We start from the raw sequence: 13,553 nt of genomic DNA, 5'->3' as shown, positions 1-13,553 counted from the left end.
TAATTTTGTTTCTCCTTAACAACTTTTTCTATACCATAAATAAATTCTTGAATAGAAATAATTAGTCTATCACAAATCTGTAAATGACCAGCATGTAGCCATTTTTTGTCTCTACTTTATTTTGCTCAACAGATACATTCTACAGCTTAATGTTTATGTTGAATGTGATCTATAAATGTGCAACTAACTGACTAACAAGCAATATGTGTTTCATGTGATACATAGAAAGAAGGATCCTTTATTGTTTGCTCATCAGAGTGGGATCCGTACCAGGTCAGGTTGACAGAGGAGATAGAGAAGATCCAAAGAAGAGCGGCGCATTTTGTCACAGGGTTATTTGGTAAGTGTGATAGTGTTACGGATTGGATTTACAAAATTAATTACTTAAATAATACAATTATTAAACATCTAGTATATTTAAAGATATTTATTTCCCAGACTGCTTTTATGGTCTGTGGTACTTTGTTAAAATGTTTCCATCCCATATGAAGCATTCTCTTCTACCAGAGTTTATTATTAGCATTTGTACTGTTAAGGGTTTTGGCTGACTCTGGTATGATGTTTTTGAGCATAGGTTTTTTTGTGACTTTTATCTTTCTTTTTTAGATTTATTTTAAAGAATATCAGAATTTCTCTTTTGAAAGTGTGCATTAATGGAAGTATATTAAATAGTGTGAAGGAAGTGTTCATATGAATATTCTTTTACTTTCATTCATTATTCTAACAGTCTTTCGATTCTGAATTTACTGACTGATGCTGGACAGTATAGATGGGCCATAACATAAGCATAATAAGCACTCATAAAAATATCAGCCACAATACTAGGTTTCAGAGCTACTTAGATTTAAACCGTCTATTTATCTTACAGTTAACATGCCCAATATATTTCCTTTTTATGTAATCTTGCAGCCATACAGCTAAAACATTTCTGTGCTGCTTTTTGCTGATTTTTCTTTAATGGAAATAGCACATTTATGTGCGTTCTTGTTTTAGGGTGACAGAAAATTCCAACTGATGTCCTGCTGTTATTTGTGTTCAATTGGTCATGATTTGGTCACTTGCCAATTTGTTTTATGATTGCCGTAGTTCATCACTATTCCCAATATTTGGCAGAATTGCTGTATCATCAGCATATAAGAGTCTTATCTGTATTCATTTTTTTGCACATTCTGTTGATGCACAGAAGAAAGAGAAGGGGTCCCATAACTATGCCATGGAGCATGCTGTATTTGATTGTGCCTGCAGATGATTGTATTTCAGTGGCATCCTTGTTCAGTGTACTTCACTAACATCAATTCTTCTTGATTACTGAGTAGTAAACTGATTCACTTGTTAGAACATCCTCTTCTATGATAATGTTATTACTTAGGAAGGAAGATTTTGTTGTTAATCATGTCGAAAGCAGTACACAAATGTAAATATATCCCTATTGTTAACTGTTTATTGTCAATCATATTTAGGTCTACTGCACAGTTTATACATTCAAATAGTGCAGTCTGTGTTAATTTAACCTTCTACATTCATGTTGTGACCTCAACAGAATATTATTCTTTCTACAAATTAAATTAGTTTCTTATGCATAATTTTCTCTGAAACTTCAGGCATACTAGGTAAAAAGTACTGACCAGAGTATAGTTATTCATTTCATCTTCCCCCTATGTTAGCATACTTGGAAATTACTTTAGGCTTTTTTCACTTACTGTCAAACAGTGCCCATAAAAGATAATGTTTATTTACTACTGAATACTATAATGTAAACTATAATGGCACAGATAAACTAGAGTACACACATTGTGCTAGTTATGTGATTCGAGAAAGCTGTTTATGATAGCTGCTTCCCTTCACTAGTGTCTTTATGTATCTATCTGTATGTATCCTTTGATTCTCCCCCTTCATAACACTTAGTATTATTCAAATGTAAAAGTTGATGATTCATTACTTTTAACAATCCCAACTGTGAACTAGTTCACGTGCGATGAGCTAATGTGGCATTTGTTTACCTTGAAATAGGCATCTAAATAGCTTGAGCTATGTTTCTTATGGTTTTGTAAAACACTTCAGACAAATTCTGAGGTAATTTGTTCAATATGCCCATTGACAGTTCTATCTTTCTGCTCCATTAAAATGATCTCAGTATATATCAAAAGTTATCACTGTGTAAAAAGCTTAGATACAAAAAAGTTTTGTCTTAAGCAACACATAGAAGCATGTACCCGTCAACTTAAACTGAAGGAGGGCTCTTTTATATTGTAACAGTATATATGTCCCCTTCAGGAAACTTTCATTTATTCCTGGAAAACTTGGATGCCTTGTTGTGATATCTGTCAGATAGGGGAAAGCAAATTATTATTTGAGGGGCTTCAGTGTTGATTCACTGAAGGAGGGTAATAGGAAGAATGACCTGGAAGTCTTGCTCGGTTCTTTCAATTTGACATCTGTCATTAATTCTCCTACTCAGGTAGTAAAGGAGAGCAGCACATTGATAGATAACGATTTTATAGACCAAGATAAGTTTAGAAACAAAAATTCTTGTCCTATTGAGAATGGCCTTTCTGATCATGGTACTCAGCTAGTTACAGTATATGACATAGCTCCATTCAGTTATTCAAAACTACCCTCCAAAGTTGTGTGTTTAATTAATGACTCAACAATTAGAAATTTCAGGGAAAATCTTCAGCAGTTAGACTGGGATGAGCTGTACAAGGAATCCGATGCTAATTTAAAATATAACTTATTTCATAATGCACTTGTAAGAGAATTTGAAAACTGTTTCCCCAAGAAAGTAGTTAAAGCTAATTATAAGAAACCATGCAAAAAAACCTTGGCTTACTAAAGGAATAAAAATCTTTTGTAACAACAAGAAATAGTAATGACCCAGAAACAGCCAAATATTATAAAAACTACTGTGCTACATTAAGAAAGGTTATTAAAAAGTACAGAAGCATGTGCATCATGTCTGAGATTAATACCTCTGATAACAAAATCAAAACAATTTGGAATATTATTACAAGGGAGACATGGCAACCAAGAGTACAGGATGACGGCATTACCATCAAAGTGAATGGAAACTTGACAAACAACATGCCGGAAGTGGAAAACATTTTGAATAATCATTTTTTAAAAGTTTTAGAGAAAATAGGATCTAAATGTTCATTAGAAGAAGCAAGGCAGTTAATGGAAGAGGCCTTATCCACACAATTTGATACAATTGAAATTCCACCCACCTCTCCTTCTGAAATTATGAAGATAATAAACTCTCTCAAGAACAAAAGCTCACATGGAATTGATGGCATTTCCAGCACGATAATAAAAGCTTGTTCCCAAGAGATAAGTGGGATTCTTAGCCACATATGTAATAGCTCTCTGAAGTAGGGTATTTTCCCAGATAGACTGAAGTATGCCATTGTTGAACCACTGCATAAGAAAGGGGATACGTCCGATTTCAACAACTACCGCCCAATCTCTCTTCTGACTGACTTATCCAAAATTCTTGAAATAGTAATGTATTGTAGAGTAGCTTCACACCTTTGTAAAAATAACGTTTTAACAAAATATCAGTTTGGTTTCGAGAAAGGTTTTTCAACGGAAAATGCTATATATACTTTCACTGATGAAATATTAAATGCTCTGAGTAACTGGAAGTCACCTGTTGGGATTTTTTGTGATCTCTCAAAGGCTTTTGATTGTGTAAATCATGGAATACTTCTAGATAAGCTCAAGTACTGTGGTATTAATGGGACAGCACTCAAATGGTTTAAATCATACCTAACTGGAAGAGTGCAGATAGTTGAAATAAGCAGTTCACATAATATACAAAAAACTGGTGATTTCTCAAACTGGGGAACAATCAAGAATGGGGTGCCACAAGGTTTGGTCTTGGGTCTTCTGCTATTCTTAATATATATTAATGACTTGCCATTCTATACTCACATAGATGCAAAGCTGGTACTTTTTGACGATGATACAAGTATAGCTATCACACCCAACAGACAAGAATTAACTGGTGAAATTGTAACCGATGTTTTTCAGAAAATCATTAAGTGGTTCTCAGCAAATGGGCTCTCATTAAACTTTGACAAAACACAGTATATACAGTTCCACACAGTAAATGGAATGACACCATTAATAAATATAGACTTCGATCAGAAATCGGTAGCTAAGGCAGAATATTCAAAATTTCAAGGTGCATGCATTGATGAGGGGTTGAACTGGAAAAAACACACTGAAGATCTGCTGAAACATTTGAGTTCAGCTACTTATACTATTAGGGTCATTGCAAATTTTGGCGATATACATCTCAGTAAATTAGCTTACCACACCTATTTTCATTCTCTGCTTTCATTTGGCATCATATTCTAGGATAACTCATCATTGGGTAAAAGAGTGTTCATTGCACAAGAGCGTGCAATCAGAATAATTACTGGAGCTCATCCAAGATCATCCTGCAGACACTTATTTAAAGAGCTCGAGATCTTCACTGTAGCCTCACAATATGTATATATATATATATTCACTTATGAAACAATCCGAACGAATTCAAAAGTAATAGCAGTGTACATTACTACTCTAACTTTGGCTCAGAAGGGGGTAAATTATTCTGCCGCACAAGTCTTTGGTCACTTAACTAATAGCATCAAAAGTCTAACAGATAGCCATATAGCATTTAAAAGAATTTTTTAATGGCAACTCCTTCTACTCATTAGATGAATTTTTGGGTATAGTAAGTGGGTAATTTCCCCAACACCCACAGAAAAAAATTAAGTGTCATGTAATATTTTGTGTAATGTAATATCTTGTATAGACACCTTTTATTAACCTGAAACGTTCCACATGATAACGAAGTGCCGTATTCATGATCTATGGAACAAGTACTAATCTAATCTAATCTAACCTCTAATATAATCAGGGGGACATGTATTCTTAACAGAAAAATATAGCCCCTTCATTAACTGCAAGCACAGTAATAGCACATTCTGCAGGAGTAAACTTCTAGTTTTTAGGCTCTTACCCAAAATTCCAATAGGGATGTCTTTGAGTTCATATTCAATGATATCAAATACTGCTTTTCCTTTACTAAAGTCTACTGATATTGTTTTTGTTCGTACACTGAACTTCGATTCTGTAAAGCAAAAATATGAATTATTAGCTGACATCATAAACCACACACAATACTGTAAAATGTATGCAAATAATAAATATGACTGCTTGTTTACTGATTGTCTGCAATGCAGATCAGTTACCTGAAGTGAAAAATTTGCTTTTCATGAAAGGTAATACCAGGATGGATAGACTGACTGATGAAATGTGTATAATAATCTCTGATATATTACACTATAAGATAAGCTGTTAGAGATAAATACCGTAAACAGTAATAAACATTATTTTTAATAATAATTCTTAAAAGCACACAACTATTAATATTCATTTTATAAATCACATTGATAATACTAGATGTAAATAAAGGCAAGTGTGCAATTGTTTGGAGAAAAAGAACTGGCAAATAAAAACATGTAAGTAAAGCAAACAAAAGAACGAAAATCTTTGGACTCTGGCAAGAAGGAGGCTACAGATAGATGACACATATAGACTGACTGTCAGTATGCATACAGCACCACCAAAGTTAATAGCAACTGCAAACGAAAGATTCTCAGATATACAAGTAACACATAGATGCAAGTTACATATGAAAACAAAGTATAGTAAGAGCTCTGAAAACATAATGCAGGTTATGAACCACCAGAGATTTCTAAAACATTGTTGAAGAGGATAAGTCACAAAGAACAATTAAGATCAGATCAGGTAAGAAAAGGAAAGTGTATTGATTGGATAAGAATGGATGTAAGTGTGGAGAAAATTACAGAAAAACTGTCAGAGAAAGAAGGAACAAAGAGTGTAAAGCTTTACCTACCTCTCTCTTTAATTCTCACTGTTGATATACAAAACAAACTGAGAAGATTATACAAGGTATCCAAGGAAAAATGGTCCTGATTCAGGGATATAACAGCAGTGATCATTCAAAGCAGCAGAGCCTAGTAAACATGGGCTCTAAAAAACATACTTTAAGAGTTAAGAGCACTTCATCTTCGATACAGTAAAACAAATCTCTTCTACTGCAAGCCCTTTGCTTTCTATATTTTGAGAGGAGGTAGTAAAACAAGAATAACATGGACTCTAAAATGCATATCTTAAGAGCTATAAGAACTTTTTCAGTAGACTATATGTGTTTCACAGTAATGAAGACAAACATGTGCTCATAGCTCTTAAAGTATGCACTCCAGAGCCCATGTTGACTGGACATTTTTTTCATGTTTTGGTCCACACTACTGCGTCTCAAAATATGTAAAGCAAAGAACTTGCAGTAGAGGAGATTTTTATCACAGTATCGAAGACAAAGAAGTGCTCCTAGCTCTTAAAGTATGCATTTTACAGCCCATGTTTATTGGATTTTTCTGCGTTGAATGATTGTTGCTGTCATATACTTGAATTCTGACCATTCATCCTTGGACACCCTGTATACAACGAGTAGCTGCACATTGCATACCCAGTAAGTTTTGTTGATTTGTATGTCACACTATTGTGTTAAAGATTCCAAAATATTTCTTACAGCTGCAATCAACAATGTTATTAGGCAGGACTATATTATTTCTAAACTAACAAATGTATGCAACTGGCAAGAAAATTCTAAATTCAAAAATAAATACACCAATATGTTGAAATAATATCATAATTTATGTCAAAGTAATGACAGTGCTAAGCAAAGGAAGAGTATCAATGTATACAAATATAAGTGTATTGTGTTATTCACACTAGTGTACTTCTAGTAGAGTTGTGTTGTAATAGGAAAAAAGGTGTGTACATATAACACTAACACTAACCTCATTGATTTAACATTTGAAGTGTATGTATTATCATAGCATGTAGGCTTTCACAGCCGGCGTCTTCAGTAATTAAAACTTCCGGGCTAAGAGGCCGTGGTGCAATAGTAGAAATACTTCTCCCTGACATCGTAGACTCACCTCAGATGATGTTGCCCGCAGCTGGCAACGAAACGTCAGGGAGAAGTATTTGTACTATTGGACCACGGCCTCTTAGCCCGGAAGTTTTAATTACTGTATGTACTATATTAGCCATAATGAACATTGCAATGACCAAACAGCTATCACCATGCAAATACTGATATAAAACTAATTGTTAGCTATTTAGGGTGCACCTCATATTGCAACCTGCATACAAATATTGCGAAATGATACTAATGGCTGGTGTGTTCCACAATACACTGCCTGTTGCCATTGCATATTGCCCAGTCACCTACTTTCTTATGTGTACAGTGCCCTAATATGTGAACTTAGAGAATTTGTCACTCTCTTGGTTAAAAATTGTATGTGATCACACACTGAAATGAGAAACCAGCATTTTAAGAAAATATGTTAAATATAGATTATATTCTTAATATATATCATATATAATCACAGTACCAATCTCTTTTGCAACACCATCCAACTTCTGCTGGTTCCTGCTAATAAGGACTATGTTGAGTCCACGTCTTGCTAGCTCAAGGGCATATGCTTTACCAATACCATCTGTTGAACCAGTAACCACTGTAAAGATGATAAATATGATATTGTAAATAAAAAGTGAACATTGACACAAAATAACAATAGTCTCTATATTCTATGAAACACAGGCAGCTACAGGTATAAATAAATCACATGTGAACAGATTAAAGAACAAATAAACAATAGTCATGAACACATTTAAAAACAAATAAATAATAGTGAGCAACATACAATTGAGAAACAATGATATATTTTTGTGGAAGACTGCTTTTATGCAGCTCTACACACTAGAATACCCTTTGCGAGTTTCTCATCTTTGCACAACTACTGCAACCTACACCTGTTTGAACCTGCTTACTGATCTCCCCCTACAGTTTTCATCTTCCAACATTTCCCTTTATTGCTAAATTAGCTATTCCTAGATCCATAAGTATGAGCACTATCAATGTATCTGTTCTTTCAGTGAAGTTGTAATATAAATACCTCATCTCCCTAACTCAAGGCAGTACTTAATAGTATGATAATGATCAAAAATTTCATTTTCTGTGGCATTACAGTCTCAGCATACAGATATTGTGCCTTGCTACTAATCCTTTAATTACAAGGTACATATTTCAATTGAACTCGTTTCATCCCAGAGGCACTTTTAAAGCTAACAGTTCAGACATAACATTAAAAAAGTACTTAGCAAACCCAATGAAGCTATAGAATAACAGCAGTAAAAATTGTAAATGAAATCCAGGCAGGAAAGAAAGAAAGAAATAGTTATTTGGCATTGTTGGCTGTGACAACCAGAGTTGTTATTCAGCAGCTAATTTCTTTGTGCACAGTGGCCCCTTCCCACGTGGTGTGTGGAAGTTGTGTCTTACGTGTATCTTTTGAGTGTAGGTGACTGTAATGGGTGTATGTATAGTTTTGTGCCAGGTTTGTGTTGTATGATGAAAAAAGGGAGGGTTAATCAGGATTCAGCACGTAGACTTCTTCTCAAATAGCACCAGTGCATTCCCCAGACTTAACTTCCTCCTCCAAAAGATGGGTCATCATAAACATTTCATGTGACACTGAGGAGAGTTTTGGAATTTGATTTACATCAGTAACTTTAGGTCATCGCCTCTCCTCCGTTCACCAGCCAAAGACTAAGATTGAAAATTTCTTCCCCCATCAAAGGCCACTTCACAGGTATGCATTAGCAACATTCGCTATGGATGCAGGAAAAATCATAGAAAGCTAATATGAAATAGGTTTACAAAGTTGATGCAGAAGTGTGAAACAGTTACATTAGCATAGTAGGAATTTCAGATTTCATAAAATGTGTAAAAGTAGATAATGTGACTCATTTCTGAGGTTTTTCATGTGCAGAAGGGAAAATTTATTTGGAAAGGAATGAATTACCACATTTATGAAAAAATGTTTCTTGCATATTTTAATATTTTAAAGGAATATATATTTCATGTACACATCCTACCCATTGGCTTTAACATGCTTGCTGCTACAATCATAATGAATTCTTTGCATGATAGCATTTTTGCCACATACAACTGAAGGTATTCTTTTCACAACGAGCCAGTTTTTACATTGAGCCATTGTGATATTTTCAAGTGTACAGTTTCAATGCTGCTATATCAAAACTGGCCAGTTGTGAAAATAAATTATCCAGGGGGGGGGGGGGGGGGGGTAATTTGGCAAATATCTTGTCATTTAAAGAATTCTGCCCGTTATTTTTGTTCTGATTTCAGATTATTTTCCATTTTTCAATAAACTGCCTGAATGGCTTTGGCCAATAAATCATATCAAGCTAACACAGAACTCAGGAACAACATGTTCAAAGCCACATGTTCAAAGCCAGATAAGGGTGGTGAGGTGGCAATTTACAGCTCCTGATTTCTAGATCATACATTAATATCATAGGCTGAATCAAAGACGAACCTACAATGTCAGATGAAATATCAGACACAGCTGATGGTAATCCATCTGTAGGATGGAGATCTTTAGCTTGGGAACCTCCTCTTGCACTAATAAAGGGAGGGGTGACCTGAATGTTGAATTAGTGCTTTTATGGATGCTATAAAAACACATGGAAGTCAGAGGTTGTGTAGTGACTACATTATTTAATTAGGCATTTTGATTTATACATCATAAACAGATTAATCTGAAGAAACCAATAAAGACCACATCTAATACATAGTGCATAATAGTAGCTACTGACTACTAAAAACAAACAGGAAATATATCAAAGTGCAATTTGAAAACATTCCTAGGCTTGGGTGAACACATCATATCTAGGTATGGAGTCATCTACCTTATCCAAAAGACAATGCAAAACTGAATCATTACAGCAGTAATGACTCCATACCCACATACGACATGTTCACCCAAACCTTGGTATGTTTTCACACTACACATGAATATACAGTACAACTAACTCAGAACAGAATCGCATGAGAGTAAAATATTTTTCCAAATTGGACAAGTTTCTGAATTACACAAAACTCACTAGCTACAAAATAATTTTCAGGTATCATGCACAAAAATATAAATTTGTAATTATACATGTATTTATATACCTTCACTCCCACACTGTAGATGTTCAATTAGTGTATACTGGTACTGTACAACAAAACACTAGACTATTACACAAACTGATAAATAGTATGGCATTTCTGTGTTTTTACCCTAACTTTAAATTCGTTTATTGCTGTATGTACATACATATTATTTCTGTGTTTATTTGCCTTATGTTTCATTTTTTTTTTTTCGCCACAAATGAACGAGGGAAACCTCTTTGAATTTCTTGTTCGAAATAGTTTTTTCTATGCAATTTTTCGCACTTTGCAATAGTTCCAACTGTTTGGGAGCATTTATGTATGCTGGAAATTGGATAACATCGTCTATGAATGCAATACCTTCTTCAGGTCTATTACTTTTTCTAGAGACATCGGTTTGCACCTCTTCTATATCGACATCTACATCCATACTCCGCAAGCCACCTGACGGTGTGTGGCGGAGAGTACCTTGAGTACCTCTATCTGTTCTCCCTTCTATTCCAGTCTCGTATTGTTCGTGGAAAGAAGGATTGTCAGTATGCCTCTGTGTGGGCTCTACTCTCTCTGATTTTATCCTCATGGTCTCTTCAAGAGATATACGTAGGAGGGAACAATGTACTGCTTGACTCCTCGGTGAAGGTATGTTCTCAAAACTTCAACAAAAGCCCATACCGAGCTACTGAGCGTCTCTCCTGCAGAGTCTTCCACTGGAGTTTATCTATCATCTCCGTAACACTTTCGCGATTACTAAATGATCCTGTAACGAAGCGCACTGCTCTCCATTGGATCTTCTCTATCTCTTCTATCAACTCTATCTGGTACGGATCCCACACTGCTGAGCAGTATTCAAGCAGTCTTCATCTTCTATGTCGCGGATTTCTATTAAATATGTTGCTGAAGCAAAAGTGGAATGAGTTGACAGAAAGTCGTCACTTCGAATCTAGTTATCTGCACTACATGAAATGTTTTGCATTTTGATTAATTCAGCAATTGCTGCTGCATTTCCTTGATCTTCGATGGCCAGAGAGGTGTCTTTTTCTTGTCGTCCAAACACTGCTTTGTTGAAGCACTTGGTAAGAGTTTCGAGCTTTATTTCCCTTACTGCCAACCGAATTCAGTTTTTGCATCCAGGACAGTACCTGACAGTGCAAAAGCAAATGCACCTTCGGCTTCTTGAACATTAAGAATAAGAAAATGGTTCAAATGGCTCTGAGCACTATGGGACTCAACTTCTGAGGTCATTAGTCCCCTAGAACTTAGAACTAGTTAAACCTAACTAACCTAAGGACATCACACACATCCATGCCCGAGGCAGGATTCGAACCTGCGACCGTAGCGGTCTCGCGGTTCCAGGCTGCAGCGCCTAGAACCGCACGGCCGCTTCGGCTGGCACTAAGAATAAGAGACTGCATCAATAATCACCTATAATGTGTAAATAACCCCATGGTCCATCGGTTGTGTAACGCTGGTTGAATGTGGCGGAAACCAAGCCAATTTCACTTTTGATAACTTGACTCTCCGGTAGCAGGTTGCATTGTCTAGGAAAAGGAGAACTTAGCGCTTTCCTCTTTTTTCCATTTTGGCACTGAAAGTGCCCAGCCATTCTTCCTGAAACAACGCGGTTTTTCTGCTTTTCCAATCAGCAGTGGCTTCTCCACTTCACTTAACATGTTTTCATACAGCAGGGCAATGAATCTTTCCTTGGATATTTTTCCGCGGTGCACTTTTCACCTCGAACCACTAGAGATTTTGAAGGCTATGCATGATAAAACACTCCAGTTTCGACGACACTGAATAAGTCTTTCGGGTCATAATTGGCAATTAAGTTGTATAGTATTGTCTTCCATTGTGTTGCTACTCTTTCCTGCACATCCTTATTTCTCCTCCTCCCCCCTCCCCCCCCCCCCCCCCCCCCACACGCACACACACACACGCGCGCGCGCGCTATGTTGTGCCCAGCTTTGAAGCCTTTGAAACTACCCAGCCATCCTGTGGTTGCCTTAAACTCCGTATTTTCAAACTCTTTAGTGATTTCTAGAGCCTCATTCTGCAACATGCGTCGTGACAAAAGTGATATTTTTCCCGCGCACTTGCGAACCGTTCCTACATATGTCAATTTTTTCGTTTCCTGTCTTCTTCGCCTTTCTTTTCATTTGCCAGTTCCCTTTCATTCACTCATGCCGTATCTTATCCTTTTTTCTCTTAAAGTATCAAAATATGTGTTTTACCGCATTTGAAACGCAACATTATTTCGCACTCAGAGAGTCTTTCTTTCTCACTCGCCTCGATTACCTTAACCTTTTCGTTAGCTGTTAGCGGTACATACTTTTTGTTCGACATTAAGTTATCACTTAAAGTGTTACTAGTCAACTGAAACTAGCAGGAAATAATGCAGGTAATGCATTTCTTTGGAATACTTGACCTTGCCGGGTAAAACCACTGTTTAACAGAACAACACCCATCTCTTTCACTGCGCAAACTGCACATTATGTTCGAAGGTGCGCAAAAATGCCCCAGTGTGCGCCAGCGCTCGTCAGTAATTACGGAAAACGAGAAACGCCGACGAACAGAGTGCTCACCAACGAACCACATCCTCTGATGTACCGACACTGCGCGTAACTCTTTCGTTGTTGCACAGAGCGGCGCAGCTTGATGTTGCCACCCGCACTGCTGCACCGCGCCAAACCTCTTTCCCTGCTTTTGCGCCGCAGCATTATCAGGGCTGCACGGTCTTTGTGTTAATAGTAGGGTCCTTGTAGAGTCATGAATAACTGATGTATACTGTAATACAATGTACTGTATAAGCTCTTTTCCGCATTATAAAATTAATTATCAATTAAATCTTAAAATTAGCATTCCGTTCACGCGTTAGGCACTTACACTTTATACCACAAAAAGCATATAAAAGTGTACTGAACGCTTCGAGTCTGAAATATTTGCACGGTTTGAGCAGATTTCCGAATTATACACGTTTGACTTTGACCAAGTTTTACTGTATTAGCCGGCCGCTGTGGCTGCGCGGTTCTAGGCGCTTCAGTCTGGAACCGCGCGACCGCTACGGTCGCAAGTTCGAATCCTGCCTCGGACATGGATGTGTGTGATGTCCTTAGGTTAGTCAGGTTTACTTAGTTCTAAGTCTAGGGGACTGATGACCTCAGATGTTAAGTCCCACAGTGCTCAAAGCCATTTGAACCTTGTTTCACTGCATTTCCTGTTTGCTTTTACTGGTCAGTAACTACAGTTACGCATTAATTGTAGTTGTAGTCATTACGGGTTTTTTTCAGATTAATCCGATGATGATGACAATTATAAATTGAAATGCGTAATTAAAGAAAGTAGCCATTAGATAATGTGTGCTTTTATACATTTTTATAGTGTCCGTAATAGCACTGACACAACCTTCAAATTACATAAAAATGGATGCATACCTCTTACGTGGTTTCACGCTACACCT

The 13,553-nt window shown here is 36.5% G+C and overlaps 1 protein-coding gene across 1 annotated transcript in view; it reads right to left on the bottom strand.

Annotated features, from left to right (window-relative positions):
* LOC126470332 (inactive hydroxysteroid dehydrogenase-like protein 1) overlaps positions 1-13,553 on the bottom strand; it is a 162,941-nt gene that overhangs the window by 25,924 nt on the left and 123,464 nt on the right. Inside the window, exons 2-3 of the mRNA XM_050098118.1 lie at positions 7,476-7,598; positions 5,009-5,119 (exon numbers count right to left, since the gene is read on the bottom strand). Of these exons, the coding sequence (XP_049954075.1) occupies positions 5,009-5,119; positions 7,476-7,598 (234 nt within the window). The remainder of the gene's footprint in view (positions 1-5,008; positions 5,120-7,475; positions 7,599-13,553) is intronic.

This window comes from Schistocerca serialis, chromosome 3 (genome assembly GCF_023864345.2).
Source record: "Schistocerca serialis cubense isolate TAMUIC-IGC-003099 chromosome 3, iqSchSeri2.2, whole genome shotgun sequence".
In the NCBI taxonomy this organism is placed as follows: domain Eukaryota; kingdom Metazoa; phylum Arthropoda; class Insecta; order Orthoptera; family Acrididae; genus Schistocerca; species Schistocerca serialis.
The sequence above is the reverse complement of the archived record's forward strand: the minus strand, read 5'-3'. Positions and strand labels throughout refer to the sequence as shown.